Source organism: Apis cerana, linkage group LG9 (assembly GCF_029169275.1).
Source record: "Apis cerana isolate GH-2021 linkage group LG9, AcerK_1.0, whole genome shotgun sequence".
In the NCBI taxonomy this organism is placed as follows: Eukaryota; Metazoa; Arthropoda; class Insecta; order Hymenoptera; family Apidae; genus Apis; species Apis cerana.
Window position 1 is genome coordinate 8,565,313 of NC_083860.1, and position 19,559 is coordinate 8,584,871.

The following is a 19,559-nucleotide window of genomic DNA, read 5'->3' on the forward strand; positions in this document are numbered from 1 at the left end:
TTTAATACGTGGTAAATCTCGTCGCAGAGATGAATTTTTATTAATATAAAATATCGATAAATTTTAAAATTATAGAAATTAATTATTATTTTAACTCATACATGTTAATGATAGTCTTCCAAGTAATAATACATTGTTCAAATATTTATATTTCATTACAATGATCATTATATTACTATGAACAATGTATAAAGAAACATGATTATGATTTATTATGATTTATTTTAACGGAAAATTATGATTTTTATGACGTTTAAAACTTTATTTGAAATAAATATATTTTCCGGACGAGATACTTATTTTTATCAATTGATTTTTATATCGATTCAAAAATAAAATCTCATTTATCTCTTACATTATCATCTTTATTGGATGAACCAAAGATAAATATTTAAAAAGAAATAATGATATTCTTAACTTGCTTATTTTTATATGCGTATATAGTTTCGTAATATGGAAATTCCAATACATTAGAAATGAAATGAATTCTCAAACTTTAATTGCACTCGATTGAAAACTGGCTAGTCACGATGGCGAAGGAACTCGTATTCAGTCAAGATCATATTAATTGATAAGATACACAAACATTTTTGCGTGTCATCTAAACTTATTGATATAATATTATCATATAATATTATCGTACATAATATTAATATATATATATATACATCATGCATGCATACAAGTTTTTAATGATAACAAACAATAGGAATATTTGGATGATAAGATTATATACAAATGTTATATCGGCAAAGGTTTTCTAAAATGAACGACAATTGGTTTTAATCAATTTCTAACGATGTTTGTTGACTTTAAATAATATGACAATTATAGGGAATCATAAAAATCATATTACATGTGATTTGAAATACGATTTCTATTCATAAAGTTCGTATGAACACGTTGTTACAATACAGAGAAGTGTATATATATATATATATAGATGCGATATAGATATAAAAAAGGGAAGAAAAAAAATAGTGTTTTATTGATCGCGTGCCTGGATAGAAGAGAGCGCATCTTGCTCGGCTGAATTTTCGTGACACGAATTTTAATTTAAACGCGCGGTTGACGTGCCAGAATATCGAGAAACAGATTGAATCTAGTTTGACCAGATGTTAAAGGATAGAATTTCGTTTCATCTGTATTCTTAAATATCGAAAAATAAATCGAAATTTATCGTATATCTTGATCGATAGAATTTAAAAAAAAATAAATAAATAAAATAATCAAAATATTTATATTTAATATTCTTTAAGAATACTGATTTTAAGACAGTAAATACTGATTTTAAATTTTCAATTCAAAACAAGATATTTAAATATTTTTTCTGGATCTTTTGATAAAAATTAATCCATTTGGTATTTATAAGAATATTTTTTCTCGATTTTTTGATAAAAATTAATCCATTTGATATTTATAAGAATATTCTTTCTCGATCTTTTGATAAAAATTAATCCATTTAGTATTTATAAGAACATTCTTTTTCGGTCTTTTAATAAAAATTAATCCATTTGGTATTTATAAGAATTTGTGTAAAATATTTTGATAGATAAAAAATATGATTTCAGTAATTAATTCGCATAAATCTGGTCATAATAGGAAGATTTAAACAAAAAAATAAAAAATCCACTCTCTTGAAAAATACAAGTATTTTTATTTATAACAATCGCAATCTCCTTCTGATTTTGTCCTCCTTATGAATACCAAAAATAGTAAAATATATAAGCGTAAATAACGACGGCAATTGCGATAATCACTTTAAGCCACGGTGACGTTTCATATTTCGGTGGTTGATATTCCCAATTGTCATCATCTATCGTCGTGTCTTGCACTTTTAACTCTTGAACAAACAAAGATCGTTCTTTCGTGAATATTATTCGGTATTATAATTTGATATTAATTCGTTGTGTGATAATTTAAAGATCAAATATGGTGTAAAAATTTCTTTTTATTTCTTTATATTCTTTAAATAAACAATGAATTGGCAGTATTCGTAAGTGCAGGAAAAAAAAAGAAAAAAATATAGGCAACGTACCACTGAATGATGTTGCAGAAATAGAGCCGACAACCGTTCCTATTTTATAGGTTTCACGAAGCTGTATAGCCTCGTCCGAGTGTCCAATGTCGTTGAAACATTGTGTCGCGTCTTGTCCAGCTAAATTCAGCAACACTTCCTCCCCGCCTGGATGTTCGCTTAGAAACTTTGTAACATCGTACACACCTTTTTCATACACGATCCATAGATCTTTAGCGTGATTGTGTTTCGCTACTTCTTCCGCTGTAAAAGTTTTCGACATTTTGTTCTTCAACTTTTATTCACAGCAAAAAATTCTTGAAATCTAAATAATAAAAAAAAAGAAATTTAATATCTTATATATATATATATATGATTAAAGTGGAAGAACAAGAATGATCAAGAAATATCGAATATTAGAAAGAGAAGAGTATTAAAGAATGTATAGGATGCAAAATCAAATTATAAATCTTCTTTTCAATAATAATATGTAATTTTATATATTGTTGAGGTATTATTTTGAAGGAAAAAAAGTTTGTTATTGCACTACAAATATACATGTCACGATTACTATTAGATTTCACATTTCGATACGTCATATCTCATATTCTGTAAATAATTATCGTCGAATGTAACGATATATAAATCTTGAATAACTCGCGTGATGTTACGTTAAAATAATAAAATCAATCTTCGAGCTTACCTGTCGAGTCTGGTATCATTCCTCTAAGGATAAAAACGTGTTTCAAAGACAGATTCGAAAAAATGGGACATCGAGTATCGATTAGGTCGAATAAATTTCAACTTCGTCGAATCTATTGTTTTCTCGATAAAATTAAATTTTGGCACGGTTAAAAGTGGAAAACAGCTCTCAGAAAGCTTCGCGAAACACGTCTGGCGTATGAAAAAGCGAACACGTTTTGCGACGTGGACAAGCAAAGTCAATGAAAGGAACTAACGTTCCTTTTTTGCCTCGAGAAAGGCGGTTTCTCGGTCATTTCTTTTTATTTCACACGATGATCATTATTGGTAACGTTTCCTAGTCAAGGAATAAATTTTAATGAAAAAGTCTTGAAACTGTTTCAAATTTGACGGATCACATTTTTTTTTTTATTACTATTTTTATAGAAAAAGAATTTTAATATTTCTCTATGATTTAATCGCATCATCCCATTCCCACAAGATTTTTAGAAAAGATTTTATCGTGTCATGATTGTCTGTTCAATTTTGTAACGATACAAAAATTATATTCCACGATACAAATATAATATAAATAAAAATAGAAACGAAAAAATTCTTATATTATTAAAAAAAAAAAAAGAAAAAAAATCCATGTACATACGCCAAAGTAAATAAAAATTGAAGCTTACCTGTGTAAAGTTTTCAACGAATCGACAAGGTTGAATAGACAAGATATTTTAAATTTTTTTCAGTCAACGTATAAGATATTCTAAACGAGTATTATCGTTGCTTAAAACTAACTGAGTTAGCATTTCCTCTTTCCTCACAGTGTCGAAGTTCGCGGATCCTCGCATAATGAATTCGATGAAAATGCATGGACTGCGTGGTCATTTACACAGAATGGAAGTGCGTTGTCGATCGATAAATTCTTGATGAGACTATCGAGATTGTATTCGTTTCGTTAATACAAGTGGCCAACAGATATTGGTTCATTTCTCTGGGGTACGGTGAATTAATAAATATATAAATTTGCACCGTAGAAAATGCAACAAAAGTGTGAATCGCTCGGACGCAATACAATGCCGAATTTTTTCTTTTTTTTTTCTTTTTCTTTTTTTGACTGGTTTTCATGCATCGTGATAGAATGTTCCGTTTATTACGATATAATATTTTTTTTTTCTTAACCAATATCGATCTCTTTAATCAATGTAATTATTTTTCATCTCCGTTGCTATCTATCGTATTGCAATGTCTGTACAATAATAATATCTGTAGATTGAGAATTTTTTTTCATCATTATCTTAGCAAATAGTTACACAACTGTTTACAATCTTATTAATAGTTATCGGTCTTAAGTTTAAATTTGCAAAAGAAATACTAATCAAACAATTGAAAGATACGAAAGATCTTTATTTACTTAAATTCGTAGTATATATATCGAGGGGGGAAAAAAAATGTGTGAAAAGAATATATTTTTCATATTTCTCAAACATTAGATAGTTAAAAATCGAAATTCAATTGATTTTGTTAATATATTGAAATTTAAAATTGATCGATATCAAAATTTTAATTATTGATGAATATTTATACAGCTGAAATTTCTTTTTTATAGTCTTGTTTTAATTATTCATTCGATTATTTATACAAAACCCGATACCATTTCCAATTTGATTTCCATTTGACGAAATGCAATCAGAGGGCAAGAATCAATGTTGAAACGATCGGTTGGTAGCCGAAGGCATCTAATATCTCGAAAGAAACAAAGTGGAAATTGGGAGGTTTGAGAGTGATCAGTAGCTGGTCTCTCTGTCTCTCGTGTAAAAGCGATTCGTCAGTTCTGCGTGACCGGATGTCTCTGCATTTGGAAACGAATGAATGGAGGCGAGGGAAGCGGACGATGCCGTCCGCTTTGATCTACGTAATTAAACGGTGCAATTTCCACACAATGTCGAATATCCATTGCCGAGAATGTAGAATCTGCAGATTGAATTCCCATCTCTCGATTTTTTCTCATAGAAAACAACGATAACGATAAATCTCACCAATTGTAATTAGCGTATTTGCAATCTATTTGGTATTTGTTTTTTTTATTTATTTACCGTTTTTTCTAATTTTTCAATTTACGAAGAAAGAATAGTTTAAAATATCGAATTTTTTTAACCAATAATTACATCAATTTGTTGCTTTTTTTGATTTTTTTATATATACAATATATTTACATTGCAAATATACGATGATATAAATATATATACATACATACATATATATATAAATATAAATGTATAGTTAAATATTTATATATGTTAAGTATACCTTACGTATGTACATATATTTACATAACACATGATAATAACAATAATTATGCAATACGTAGAATAGGAAAAAAATATTGATTCGTCAATATCCGTAAAAAATGTTAAATTTTTTTCATAAAATCATAAGAAATATTGAATTAAAAATATCATCGAGGATGGTTAAATTATACGAATACGAATGGCAAAATTACATCAAAATTACAATCAATAGCTAATCACAGGCCCCTGAATAATCACGGCGAATAAATCACGCTAATTCCACCCTTTTTCCTTTTTGTTTCGTTTCTCTCTCTCTCTCTCTCTCTCTCGCACGAAGCAAGTAAAAAGGGGAGAGAGAAAGAGAAAAGAAATCGTTTTCGATTCGAATCCTTCGACGAGAAATCGAAACCGATTGCTAATTTTAATTATCCCTCTTGCTCGCGAGATATTCCTCTTCCTTTTACACCCCCCGTCCCTATGGAGAAACCAGAGATCCTGGCACGATAATTACGTTAAAGCGGTTCTATAAAAAAAAAAAAGAACATTGAAGGCGGAGGGAAAAAAGAGGGAAACAGATTAAAGGTGACCGAATGGGGTACGTTTACCGCTTTTAATCCCCGACCCTGTCTCTGAAAGCACAGTGTCGAGAAGCAACGGGGTTGGCTGTTAACCATCTCGAGGCACGCGATTCGCCCATTGGCGCCTAAGAATCGCGCAACGTCGAGTTATCGAGCAGAGAAACGCGACAGCCATGATCGGCCGCGATTAAAGTTTCACTTTCTCCACTTGATGGTTCTTTATAAGAGTCGCCAGATATCACCTCTCGAATATAATATATATATATCTTTTACTCTTTGAGGAGATTGTTTGAATTATCCAATCAAAGAGATGTTTGTACACCCCTCTCACTTATTTAATTATATTCGTTCGATCTTGCAGAAAACTGGGGCAAGGATCAAGATTTATTCTCACTGCTGTCCCCACAGCACTGACCGGCTGATCAGCATCTGCGGGAAACCGACCACGTGCATCGAGTGCATTCGCGAGCTGATCGCCACTATTAAAACCGTGAGTGTGTTAATTAAAATTAGGAGTACAAAATTAATCTAGAGATTTTATGTAAGAAAAAAGACGAGGAGGAATACACATATATGATACAAAAAGATATTGAAGGAACTTAACCCTCCTAATATATTTTCTTAATTCGTTTCAGTCGCCTCTGAAGGGAGTGAACAACCCTTACGATCCGCACAACTTCGACGATTATTACGCGGACGACTACGGCGGCTATGGGACCGGCGACGGTGGCCAAGGGAAAGGGGGTGGCTTTGGGGGTCCTGGAGGGCGCGGTGGTGGCGGAGGCGGCGGCGGCGGCGGAGGTATGCCGCCTCGACGCGACAACCGCGCTGGGCCGGGCGACATGAATCGCGGGTTCCCGCCACCACCGAGAGGCGGGCCGCGTGGTGGAGGCGGCGGAGGCGGTGGCATGTCTGGCGGGCCACCTGATCGTGGCTACGGGGGCAATTCTCGCGGAGGAGGCGGCGGTGGAGGGTACGAAGGCGGACGAGGCGGATACGGTGGCAACAGGGGTGGCCCGCCGCCGTATGCCGCTGGAAATTACAATGGTAAGGGGAGAGTTCAATCTTTGTCGGATCGAGTAAATTCTCTGTTACAATCAGCGAAGCGTCGTAGATTTTGTAATTGTAACCAAGTGATTCCAATATCGAATTTAAATATTTATTTCGATAAATATGAATAATGTATATATGACTATTATATATGTAAAAAAAAAAAAAAGAAAGGAAAATGGATATTGAGTAACGAAATATAATAAAGATTGAATTGTATAATTAAAATATCAGACGTCTTAAAGTTGAGAGTTATTCGAGTCGTTAATGGAATTAACGAATGGTCATTGTAATGAATCACGATTTATAATAATAATAAATAATTTGAATCGTGGTTAATTTTAATATGGCATTCACACGAATCTTCATCTTAAAGGTTAGAGAATGAATAGCGATGTGTTGAACGGCCTTCCTCTCTCCGGCTTGGAGAATATTTATCATCGTAGCGATCGTTGTGTTTCGCACAGGTGATGGATGGGGTATGCAAGGAGGCGCGCCAAACGGTTTGGGTGGCGGTGCTAACTCGGGAATGAGCGGCCCGCCTATGGGTGGCAATAATCAAGGAAATCAGGGCAACATGGGTGGAAAGACCACTACTCAAGTCACCATTCCTAAAGACGTAAGTAAATTTTCTTCAAAACTTTCCCTGTGAGTTCGAAACTTTCTCTTTAAAGAAAAGTAACGATAATAGTTAATAGTGGAATGAATTAGCGGATAATTCTTAACGTTTAATCTGATCAACAGCTTGCTGGAGCAATTATCGGCAAGGGAGGCGCCAGAATTCGAAAAGTAAGATCAGATAGCGGTGCTGGAATTACTATAGACGAACCGTTGTCTGGAAGTAACGATCGCATTATCACTATAACCGGATTACCCAGTCAGATACAAATGGCTCAGTACCTGCTTCAGCAGAGGTAATTGTTTCGCTATCTATATGCGATATTTTATTTTATTATTTCTTAACCCATACTCTCCCATTTGCGCCCTATTGTGCAACTCTTGAAGCATTTTAACATGTGACAAATGTATTAACGCCGATTAACAAATAATTAACATCATTCTTACAATGTATATTGCGTCTACTAGCTGGCATATTCGTACCATTGTTTGTAAACGAGTTTCCATTAATTCTGCGTCTCTGTTCAATCGCGAAATATGGAGTAATCCGCTTTGTAAAGTAACTTTAGAAATGAATCCCTGGCGCGTAAACGTGTGCGTTCGAAGTCTTTGCAAAGTGGGTAGGGAGCTTTTGTACAAACACGCTTCTATCTCGTCACAATGGATAGCTTATAATGCGCAAACACGCGTTCCATATCTACCGTAAGTATCGATTTTCCCACTTTTCCCCGATGAAACGCGATTCTCCACTCTTAACATTTCAACGTGTCACTTTTCTCCAAATTAAAAAAAAAAAAAAAGAAAAGAAAGAAGGAAAGAAATATCGATCCAAATTTCTCCACATCTTGAAAAGATTCTCTACTCTAGCTTCCTTATTAAATATTAATAAATCGAGAATTATGTAGTGCTCACATGCTCACACGCCACGATCACGCATTAACATCCTTAGCTTATTACCTCGAAGCGATCACGTCCAGGAGCCGCCTATAACAAGTAAACGCCATTGAACAGAGGGAGAATTAAATTCCGCTTCTGGTCGCATCGAATCACACGATCCTGCACGAGGAACTAACTAAAAGCCCCGACTAACCAATGCGAGAAGAAATCGTGAGAAAAGTGAACAGGGGAAATTAAAAAAAAAAAAAAAAATAATAATAATCGTCGCGAAGGTGAAGGAAATCGAAGGTGGAGAACACGGCGTTGGAGAACACGTCTGCTACTGCTGCTACTACTACCACTTAAAGCTGAACGAGTTAAGCAAATGGGAAATCGAGCGCCGTTGCATGGAAGACTAGTGATTTTGTTGTTCTACTTTCGATATAACAAGGAATCACTAATCATCCTACAAAGGCGCTCGCGATCGTCGCCTTCTCTTCCCAAGAATATCCTGCTTTTATGGAACTAACATCAAATCCCGCTGCGGCCTCCATCGTTCGCGTGACGTTCTCTCGCGTTGCGTAACTTGTAATTTTCTTTCGAGCTTCTCACATAATTTATTTTATCCGTGTAGATGTTACGAATATGTGTTTAAATTTAAATAAAAAATCGATTCTAACTATGGTCGAGGTTATGTGTATTTGCTTGGAATGTTAAATATGAATAAATGTGTTCGATTCGTTATTTGTTGTAAATTGTATTTGTCTTAGAATAACGTGGACGTCTGCGAGATGGATATAAGAAGGAAATGTAATCGAAAATTTAGCGATCGAAGTTGAAGCAATGATTCCTATTGTCCTTTATAATTTGCGAGCTTTTTCCTTCTTCCAATTTTTGCATAATAATAATATTAACTGTGTACGATCGTTGGTAGAGTTATATAATGTAATTATATCGAAATAAATACCTTTTGAAAATGTTGTCAATGCAATTTTTCGTAAAGATGGAAGCATTTCAAGCATGATCCTTTAGGATATCGCGACTCATTAATAATCTAAAGTAACTGATATCGACTACTAATCATAATTAATAATTTATTTATACGAATATTAATCATTCCTCTCTAACAAATTATTTCTGATGATCTGTTACAGCGTGCACGAGAATGCAGACCATTATTAGGACGTGGTGTAAAGAGGAAGCATTCGGGGGGAGCCAAAGATGCGTTTATAATTTTTTTAGGGATACTTCTTCGCGCGGAAAGTGGAGACCGATTAAAAGCGACGAGAACTTTTTCATCGAGAGAGAAAAAAAAAAGAAACAATATAATATCACACACTTGGCGTTTCTCCTTATGCGTTGCAAGACCAAAAAAAAACAAAAAAAAAAAAAAAAAAAACAGGAAAAGAGGAAAAAAAATAAGGAAAAAATTTCCTATATAAATATTAATCGGTCGAAGCAAAAAGCAAGGAGAGACAGTCTACTCTACAGACTTTTTCCATTCGATTCTATGGATTTATGAGCGAGAAATGCTCACCTGCCTGCTTTCACGAGTCGAGAAACATGGAATTGGCATTCGAGGAGCAACCTCCTCGTACAAGAAAGGCCAAAGAACAGCACTATTTCTACGCCTGAGATCGTTCTCGATCTTACGCATTTTTTTCTCTTTTTTTAGTTGTTTTTTTTTTTTCCCCCAATCATTTTATATCACGTGCTTTTCTCCACAGCTCTGGACGAGCTTTGATATGATCATTTTTTTCTTCTTTTATTTCCCATTCGTTTTATTTCCTTTATTGTTTTAACTAATCCCCCCCAAAAGAGTCCCTATCGAAACGCACATTGTTCTCTGTTCCCTCTTTTCTTCGCTGTTTTGCTGCGGAAACATTGCGAAATTTGTTCTTTTATTCGTGGCAAATCGTAAAAAAAAAAAAAGAAAAAAAAAGAAAAAAAAAAGAAAAAAAAGAAAAGAAATTCATGAATTTTACATGTTCAAGTTTCTGACAGCTGAAGGTGAAAGATCGAAAAGTTTAAATATCAATGGAAAAATGTAGCGATAAAATCGAAGGAAGGGAGAGATTATCGAGTGAATTGAAAACAGAAACGACGAGAGAACTAAATCTATAAAAAATATCGACTCATTATAATATGCGGTACTTTTTGTATATAACATATTACTTTACTAAAACAAAAAAAAAACAAAAAAAAAAAAAATAAGAGAAAAGAAATCGTTAACGATATCATTTCCCTTTCCTCAATCGCTGCCCGCCACCCGTCTATTGCTGCATTATCTTTAATTATGATTAACTGTCGTACGATTAAGAAGAGTAATTTTGCATTGATCGTATACTTATCAATTTTACTGATCGAGCGCGTAAAAAGTGTTCGTAATCTCTTTTTCTGCGATGTAACTGTTAAGCGTGTAAGAATTCTAATAATAGAGAGTGATAAACTACTAAGCTATTATACAAGGCAACTCTGTTTTGGAAATATCGCTATATAGTACGAGATGTTGAATCAAAAAAGAAAAACTTGCAACGAAGTCTGAGGATGCGTTTTTTTTAGAAAATAGGTAACGCGTTTAACCGGAAAAGGACGTAATTTGGTTGATCTTAAGTAATAAGAATGGCCAACGTATTAGAAATTATATTGCGTATATACATCACTTCTAAGAACATATATATAAAAAAAAAAAATAAATGAATAAATAAATCACACGTTATGATCATCTGCGAGAAGACAGAAGAAGAAGAAGAAGAAGAAGAAAAAGCAGCTTAATGGGATAAGAAAGTTTTATTACTTATATGTATGGATCGAAATGTTTAAATTAAACATTTAACAAACATCGAACATCAAGTTCAAACTTTCAAAAGTGAACACCGTAATGGTCTCTTCGCGCGGGTCGTTCGAAGCAGAGTCTTACAAGGAAGCGAAATAAGCAAAGAAATTCGTTCGTAAATCAATACTAGCCCGAAGTCAATCCCGTTTGCATCTTCTCGAGCTCTGCAAAGATTCATCTTGTTTCCTCTGAAACTTTTTTATACGTTGAGTTGATCGGCGATAGGACGTAATAAGAGTGTTCTCTTTTTGGAGGTTGCAAACTTGAACAAGCGCGCGGGCGCCAATTTTAAATAATAGAGATTTATCGCAGATGAGGAAGAAATAAGACAATGAAATAATAGAGAAGAATCGAAAAGCCGCCCTTAAGTTAGAGCGAACTCGTCCTCTTTCCCTTCCTCGAATAGAAACTCTCACCACCCTTTTTACCCTCTCTCTCCTCCATACCCTGATATATAACATAATACCGTAACCTCGTAACGAAACGGAAATAGAAGAAAAGATACGAAATCATAACCTTAAGGAAAAAAAGAAAAAAAAAAAAAGAAAGAAAGAAAGAAAAAAAAAGAAAGAATTTTGATGACGCTACGAAGGGCATTTTTTTTAACGCATCTCTATTAAACGACCGGCGCCGGTCGACACGGAGCCGCCCTTTTTTTCTCTTAGGTTTAATAAGGAAAACCAAGTCCCCTCTTTTCCGATGATCCACCCCCACACAGCGTCGTGTTAAACAAGATAAAAAAAAAAGGAAGAAAAAAGGAAAAAAAAAATAAATAAGAAAGAAATAAAAAGGGAATCTTTTACGTCCGCGTGATCTCGAACAGAGAATCGCGCGTGCATTTTCGTTCGACTCACGATCGATTGTACCGTCTTTTTCGTGATGTCGGGGATGAGAAATGTTCTTGGCAAGCTTCTCTTCCAATTGCAACGATGAATTTGTTCTCGTTGATTTTAATTTACATTCAGTCCATTTTTCTCTGCTATCGATATTTAACACTTGACGAGAAATTCGATGGTGGAATTGCAAATATTCTTAAATTCTAAAAGAAATATCATTTTATGTATGATTTTTTTTTTTTTTATTTCGAAATTATTGGCGTCAATAGTCGTAGATAATAAATTATTCGCTTTTGCCGAATTTGAATAGTCATATGGAAGCGGCACGGAACATTTTTTCATTATACTCCGAGATCGATTTATGTAATAAGAGTAACACACGAGAAACAGGCAACAAAACAGAGAAACATACATAAATACATATACATACATACATATACACACACGAAATGCGTGAGAGGGAGAGAAATTGGTGTGTTTACCGTGTGTATCTCTGTGTGTGTGTGTGTGTGTGTGTGAACGCGTGTCGAGGGAAGACACGGATGGAAGAAAGTTCGTAAATTGCGAATCGGCCGAGGGTTGAGAAAAAGAAAATCGAGACAGAAAGAGAGAGAAAGAGAGGGAGAAAGTGGTGTGCGTGTACAATTAAGATGAAAAATGTATGCATGAGAGAATGGGTAAGAGAGAAAGAGAGAGAGAGAATCGTAATCTCGCTCGTATCACGATGTGTGTATTATATAAGATATACAGTTTACAATTATTTGTAATGGATACTTTTTATTTGTCAAATAAAAGTTAGTACAAATGAAGGTAAAGTAGGAATGACATTTTTTTTTTTTCTTTCCTCCTGGCTGGAAAGTATGGGAATTTCGTCGATCTCAAGAACGATGGATTTAAAATCGAGAAAATTCTATAGGTAAATAAGATTCTATCTTTATTATAATTCGTATCTCTTCTGGATTCTTAATCGTTTTGTTTATCGAATCTCTACGAGGAATAATCTCAACGTCCGCGGTGGAGAACAAAGAAATATTTTTTCCATCGGTATCACAGATGATAGTGCGTTTTAATCGACACGTATCGGAGAAGAAAAAAGAAAAAAAAAGGAGAGAGAGAGATACAAGATCGATGAAAAATAATCGTCCGCACGATCATTACGATGGAATCGACGCGCTATTCTTTATTCCATGCAATTTTACTTCTAATTTTACTTCGTTACAACGATCACTTCTCTCTAAAAGGTACGTTTCCACTTATGAATAATCTTTGGTTCGATGAAACACTTGGATCAACGATCTTTGCATCGTCCGGAAAATTTCCAGAAGAAAGTAAACGATAATACAAAATGTTTTATCACATTTACATATATATATATATATATTTCTTCTCGGGATTCTTTGCTGTTCTTCCTCTACCACGATTGAGCATGAAAAGACACGGAGGCAAAAATTGTGCGGCAGGTATTTTTAGATCAAACATTCTCTCGAGTTACTCGATTTCTCTCTATTCGAGATTACGCATCCATGTTCCATATCGTATATATCCATATTCGAAGGGTTGAAACTTTTAATTTCACTTCATCTCGTAAATAATACGGGGAATAATTTCTAGTTGGAAAACTTTTGTACATACTTCCCCGATTTCTCGAATTCGCATAACGGAATCCATCGATAATGGAATTTCGCAAAGATGGGGAAAAATAGGAAAAAAAAAAGAGAAAAAAAGACTGAAAGAAATCCCCTCGATACGAGGAATCGTTCCACCCGTGTGTGTGATCGATCTCACATCCTCGAGAAGGGACACTTTTGTTCTCCTCAACAATTCTGATCGTGCTCGTGTTGATGAAAAGTGTCACGGTAAAGGGAGGTTGGCGTGCGATGCATCATCGTGACGTAGGAGGTTGCCGAGGCCGGCGTGGCCGTCGGATTCGGTGTTGGCGTCAACAACGGCGTACCCTGAAGACTAATGACCAATGGCAGCGCGGTCGGGGTGCACAGGCTCATCGCGTTTCGTCCACTTTCCGTCACCGAACGGTGTCTCGGCCTTGCTGACCTAGAAAACGTTTCTTCCTTCAGGTACATGCATTAAAGAAGAGTAATAAGCCCGTGGAACGATCGGGCTTTCATTGCCTACAATACGGGAACGTGCTACGGGATTTAATACCTCTCCTACTACCTATTCTTCTCGAATCTTCTTCCTCTTCTTCTTCTTGGATATTTTTGCCGAGATTTGTCTTTCTTTCTTATGGGAGCAAGTTTTTCGCAAGGTACAGGTGAAGAGAACGAACGATAAAAGGTTTTTCTTCATTTTTTTTTATTATTCCTTTTCTAGTTGACGAGGTACGTGAAAAGTTCGAGAGGAAATTAAAGGAAATCGTTAGTTGCGAATACTTGGAAATTATGGATAATTCCAATTATTTCGTCTCATCTAGAGATCGTCGATTTTCGAAAGATAGAAAGATAAATATCGGATACTTTTCAGATACGTGCGTATCATCTTTTGAGTATCAATCACTTGTCCTCCTTTTCATTTAACGCGATCGCGAACGTTGTGTTGGCAGAGTATCGCCAATATTCCGGCAAAAATCTACATAAGTTTCAATGAAGCTAAGAAAAGAGCGCGACGAAAATATAAGTTAATAAAAGAAAAAAAAAGATCCAAATCTCTCGAGTAAAATCGTGCTGAGAGGCACGATTCAAAACTTGGACAAATTTCTGAATGTGTTGAAACTCGTGAGCACGCACAATGAAAACTATTGGTTGATTTATGCTACTGGCACTCACCTGGAACACTTGCACTTCAACAATCTGATGAACGCAGCCCTGAACGTTCTATTGAAGATGGTGTAGATCACCGGATTGATCGTGGAGGACACGTATCCGAGCCACAGGCATACGTTGACCACGTGTACCGGCACCGAGCACTCGGGACACGCGGCGAAAAATATGTTCAGTAGAAAAAACGGGGCCCAGCAGAGCACGAACATGAAGAAAACCAAGCCCAACACCTTGCTGGCTTTCTGCTCCGTTGCAACGGCGTTCGCGGCCAACGATCTCCTCTTCGTTCTGCCGGGGAGAAACCTGGGAACACGGGGGATACGATAGCTTGTGTTTGCCCTCTGGATTCGAAAGTCGGGCGAATCGACCGCCATTTGCATGTGCAAATGGGTTTCCATGCTCGGGGGTTAATCCCATAGAGCGAACGCGACTCGTTCTCCGCGCGTTGACGCACAATCCTGTGTGCCGGGGGATTTCGGGATACGAACAACCTCTCAATTTCGCGATTAAACTTTGCCAACCTAGTGAATCGCGACAAACATCGAGGATAACCCGAGGATTGCGATATCGAGCCGCGTCGAATAGTTAATTTCGCTATAAACGAACGAGAGCGGACGAACAGCGAGATGAATACTTTGAGTACGCTTTTGGGAATAAATAATTCGACCGTGTACGGGCGAATACGTGTTTTAATCGCGCAAGCGAGGTGATGAGAGAGAGAGAAAAAAGGAATTCGAACCTGAGATTCAGGGTGTTGGGAGTGACGTTTAATTGGAGCTTCAAAGCCTTCAGAGTGAAATTCCTTGTTTCACGGCCGATATTCTCCGGCGTTTGCGTCGCCTGATCCACTTTCGTCGCCAGTCTCGTCGACCCGGTTCCGCTTCCGGCCGGGTTACTCGCCCCGTTCACGGCGAAATTCAACTGCGGTTGAGACTTTGCGGCCGACCTTGCCCCCCTGCACCTGTTATGCTTGCGATGGTACAGAGCCTCCGCGTTTAATTTGGTTAAACTGGAAAATTAAACGGTTGTTCCGTGGCAACAAGTTATCACGACCAATCGCAGCATATCCTCGGCCCTCCTTGTATACACACGCGCTGCATACGTTTCGTTGTTTCCAAATTTAATTCGAAATTTCTTTCTTCTTTTTTTTTTACAATAAAATACGTAAGAGGAAAATTGATATCGATGCACGAAATTGCATCGTATTTAGCGGACCAGAACAATTTCAGAATTACGAATTAATTAATTTATTTACAATTTTCACCGTGATCGAGACTTTATCGCTTCTTTTCCTTTTTTTTTTTTTTTCATATTTTGCTTCGCCAATCGTATCCCTTAATTTCCTTTCCAATTAAGAGGGGAAGTTGAGTGAAATAGGACGAAAAAAAGATTTTTTAATTCCATTAATGCGAGACGGTTAAAATATGTTCAACAGCGGGATCAACAGCGAAATTTACGTCGCATTAGATTAATTGGATTAAAGGTATATCCGCACTCGCAAATTACGATTTCTAATTGCCACGATTCCCTCCCGTTATCGAGAGGGAAAATTTTAAACGGAGATTTAAACACGCGATTATTTGATTCGTTTTATCGATATTATTGATTGTGTTTACCTGTCGCTTCCGACACCGCCGGAAGTCCTCCACGTGTACCGCGATGACGAAGGGGTGGCCGTTTCCACGGTCGAAGTGGCGGTGGAGGAGGCCTTCGTCGAGAAGTATCTGCCTCCCAGCCTTCGAAATTGATCTCGTTCAGGATGTTCCGCGATGAAACGAGCTTTTTGCCTGAGCAGCTGCACCGTCAGAACGTAAGTGGCTACCATGACGATCATGGGTATGTAGAAGGCGATCAGAGAACCGAACACGAAAAACGCTCTGTTGTTGATCACGCATGCTCCCGGCCGTGGCATAATGTTTAGAGGATTTATTATGCCTGGGAAAAAAGATTGTTAATAAAATCAATCTAGTGGATGAAGGAAATGAATGAATATTTAATAAATTATTCAAATTTGAATCTGTTTGTTGGTCAAAACAATATTAAATAGAAAATATCTAAATTCTCTATTTGGATCATCAAAATCATTGGAAGCGTGTATATAAGCGTTTTATTTCATCAAATCCGCTTCGATAAAGAGAGACATTTAATTGCACAACGATTTTCTTTAGATCCAAGACTTTGACTATTAATTTAATCGATGAATAAGAGCGATCGAAGAACGTGGAAATGTGAAAAATTAGGATGGAAATTTAAGGATTAAGAGATAGTTTGGATAAAAAAAAGGGGGAGGCAAGATTGAAAGGGTGCAATGCAATTTTTTCCTCCCCCCTCTCGCGATTCTCAAAAAACGAGACGCCCGTTGGACAAAACCGTAATCGTTTATCGACCAGTCCACGGTCCCTGTTCCACTGTATGCGAAATAGTTTCGAATATCGAGCAGCCTTCGCTTCGGATAGAATGGCAAGAAGAAGAAGAAGAAGAAAAAGAAGAATTCGCGTACAAGTTTCCCATTTAACCTGCCGCTCCAAGGAAACGCTTTCCTTCCGAATATCAGATCCAGTTTTACGATCGTATTTCGTACCGATCTCTTTTCCCCAATTTCGATTATTGTTTTCCGAACGAACGATTATTTCGAACGAATCGAATCGAATGCGTAAGGGAGAATATTTAAAAATCTGATTTTACCCAAAACCGTGATCGAGCTGGAGACCAACATGGCGAGCAACCACACAGCCGCTATCTTGAAGCCGACCATCCGTTTGGTGGACGTGTGCCTCGTCCGCAAAGGGTTCCGGATGCCGAGATACCGGCCCAACGAGATGAAGCACATGTGCATTATGCTCGCGGAACAAGCCAGCACATCGCACGTCACGTACACGTTACACCACACCACTCCGAATGGCCAGTATCCTGCAACATTCAACGTGATCCTTTCATCGCAATTTTACAGACCGATTTTTCGATTATAAGAAGGAAAGGAAGAAAAAAATAATAAACGAATGGAAAGATAAGACGATTTTATAAATTTTAATTCCATCGAAACGAAACGAACGGTTCCAATCAGGCCAAATTTTATCCACGTCCGATCCATTCATTCTCGAGCTCCTTATTTCAATGCAAAATCTATTATTAGCCGGATATATAAATAACCGAGGAACAGGTTCAATCGTATTCCAAATTATCCAACTCGGCCAACCGTGTAGTTTAATCTATCGCCCCCTCCTCCTTGTGAATGACGTATCTTGGTGATGTATCGCGAAAAAACAAGCTTCTTCTCGAGAGAGATGAAAGAAAGAGAGGAAGAAAAAAGGGCGCCCCCCATAACATCTCTCCTTCGAGAATTTCCACGTCCTATAATCCAATTTAATCGTCCACGCGAGATGCGAAAACAGCGAACAACGGTTTACTAGACACGTATTAAGGGATTCAATTTCATTCCGTAATTCGTTCAACTCGTACGCGTGACGCATTGGTTTTACACGAAAGCGAAAGATTGGTTATATCTTCTTTTTCATCTCGGTGCTCCTTAATCAACCTTCTGTCCGGTTACGAGGCCAACTCGTTTTCAATTATCGTTAATTAAATATGTATGAATATCTTTTTCTTTTTCTTTTCACGCAAGGTCTTTCGCAATTTCAAAGATGCATCCGCGAGCATTCCGAACTCGAAAGCGTACAAAATGCCACGAATGTAAACCAGCTGTTAACATCGAGGTCCTTTGATGTTGCCCGTTTTCACGTGCATCTTACGAGTTAAAATTAACAGGCTCGCGCGTTTAACCGTAAAATCGGGTGAATTCCAGTGGCAGTTTAACAATTAGTTAAACCGAGAATAGAGCGAAAACGAGCGTTTCCCTTTCCCGAGGTGAAATCGAAGCGAAATTTCGTTTCAAGCTTAAACAAATGATTTTCTCCAAGCGAGAAAAGAGATTTCAGATCGAAGAAAGTAAGATTCGAAGATCGAGTCTCGAAATCCAAACGAGAATTTTATCTTAATTTCCGATCTTGGAAGAAGTTCAACATCGAAAAAGCTGTGCTCTTTTCGAGGTTTTATTTTAATTTTTTCCATTGGAGAGTATTTTTTTTTTTTTTACGTTTTGACCGCTAGAAATTCGAGTTAGAAAGCTTATTAAAAAAAAAGGAAAAAATGTTGGATTCGAAAGGGGGAAGCAAAGTGGATGGAGAAACGAAAGAGAAGTGGCAATAACGCGAAAGAATCGAGAAGGTGGTCTGGTGAAGGACATAGAATATCGGCTTTCCGGCCGGAGATCACGAATTCGTATTCCATCGAGTTCCTTTCATTTTTCATCGTCTCGATATACGTCTGCGCTTCTTCTCTTCTGCATTATCACTATTCCCTATTCTCTCTATCACCAACTATGGATAAAATCGACGCGATACACTTACTCCTATAATTTTGCACCTAATGAAATTCCTCGAGAGAGAGAGAGAGAGAGTATGTGGAATCGTCTCCACGTCTCCCCGAAATTAACAGTGGAATCATAGATATTTGTTGACGGGGTGACGCGGGATTAATTGCGTTTTCCAGATGAACGAGCTGAAACGCGACAAATAAACGCGAGGCGGGAACAGTTTTGACAGGTTTAAGAGGAAGAAAGAGCGCGTATGAACGAGAATAAAATTTAAAATTTCGTTCACCATTATACGAATCTTCAATTTTATCTGGAATAAAAATCTCGTCACTTTGAACCTTCAACCGGTATGCGTTATACACCGGTATCATTTACATTTCATCTCTCGGTATTTACGAGGTCCTGGAAAGCTCCTTACGGAATGGAAAAATTTTTCCCAAGTATCGAATGGATAACCCTCCTCCTGTTGGCTTGATATTAATGTTTACTCAGCGGAGCGGAAATCGAACTTTTACCGATATATCCTTGAAAAACACTTAAAAACTTTCTCGACTATATGTGAAATACCACGTACAAAACTTAATATCGGTTTTTAATCTTTTTCTATACATAAACTTCGTATTC

The 19,559-nt window shown here is 36.7% G+C and overlaps 3 protein-coding genes across 14 annotated transcripts in view; 1 reads left to right on the forward strand and 2 right to left on the reverse strand.

The window, feature by feature from the left end:
- LOC107998723 (heterogeneous nuclear ribonucleoprotein K) overlaps positions 1-12,601 on the forward strand; it is a 90,560-nt gene extending 77,959 nt beyond the window's left edge. For all 6 annotated transcript variants that reach the window (XM_017058179.3, XM_017058672.3, XM_017058260.3 and 3 more), the window contains 5 exons: positions 5,932-6,060; positions 6,206-6,617; positions 7,088-7,239; positions 7,365-7,534; positions 9,269-12,601. In XM_017058179.3, the coding sequence (XP_016913668.1) occupies positions 5,932-6,060; positions 6,206-6,617; positions 7,088-7,239; positions 7,365-7,534; positions 9,269-9,296 (891 nt within the window). In that variant the 3' untranslated portion in view covers positions 9,297-12,601. The remainder of the gene's footprint in view (positions 1-5,931; positions 6,061-6,205; positions 6,618-7,087; positions 7,240-7,364; positions 7,535-9,268) is intronic.
- Positions 1,638-3,570, reverse strand: LOC107999298 (cytochrome b5). 2 transcript variants are annotated; one of them, XM_017059134.3, is made up of 4 exons: positions 3,388-3,570; positions 2,721-3,056; positions 2,039-2,342; positions 1,638-1,843 (listed from the first exon to the last, which is right to left on the reverse strand). In XM_017059134.3, exons 3-4 carry the CDS (start codon positions 2,298-2,300, stop codon positions 1,698-1,700), a joined length of 408 nt encoding a protein of 135 aa, XP_016914623.1. In that variant the 5' UTR covers positions 2,301-2,342; positions 2,721-3,056; positions 3,388-3,570; the 3' UTR covers positions 1,638-1,697. The 2 variants fall into 2 exon arrangements, with proteins under 2 accessions (XP_016914623.1, XP_016914536.1); XM_017059047.3 differs by lacking the exon at positions 2,721-3,056 and having other exon boundaries at positions 3,388-3,568.
- The window catches only part of LOC107998542 (5-hydroxytryptamine receptor 2C), a 32,804-nt gene continuing 24,844 nt past the window's right edge, over positions 11,600-19,559 (reverse strand). For 4 of the 6 annotated variants that reach the window (XM_017057905.3, XM_028666794.2, XM_062079434.1 and 1 more), the window contains 5 exons: positions 17,249-17,473; positions 16,180-16,498; positions 15,303-15,572; positions 14,570-14,866; positions 11,600-13,838 (listed from right to left, as the gene is read on the reverse strand). In XM_017057905.3, the coding sequence (XP_016913394.1) occupies positions 13,601-13,838; positions 14,570-14,866; positions 15,303-15,572; positions 16,180-16,498; positions 17,249-17,473 (1,349 nt within the window). In that variant the 3' untranslated portion in view covers positions 11,600-13,600. The remainder of the gene's footprint in view (positions 13,839-14,569; positions 14,867-15,302; positions 15,573-16,179; positions 16,499-17,248; positions 17,474-19,559) is intronic. The other 2 variants (XM_062079435.1, XM_062079436.1) reach the window with 2 other exon arrangements.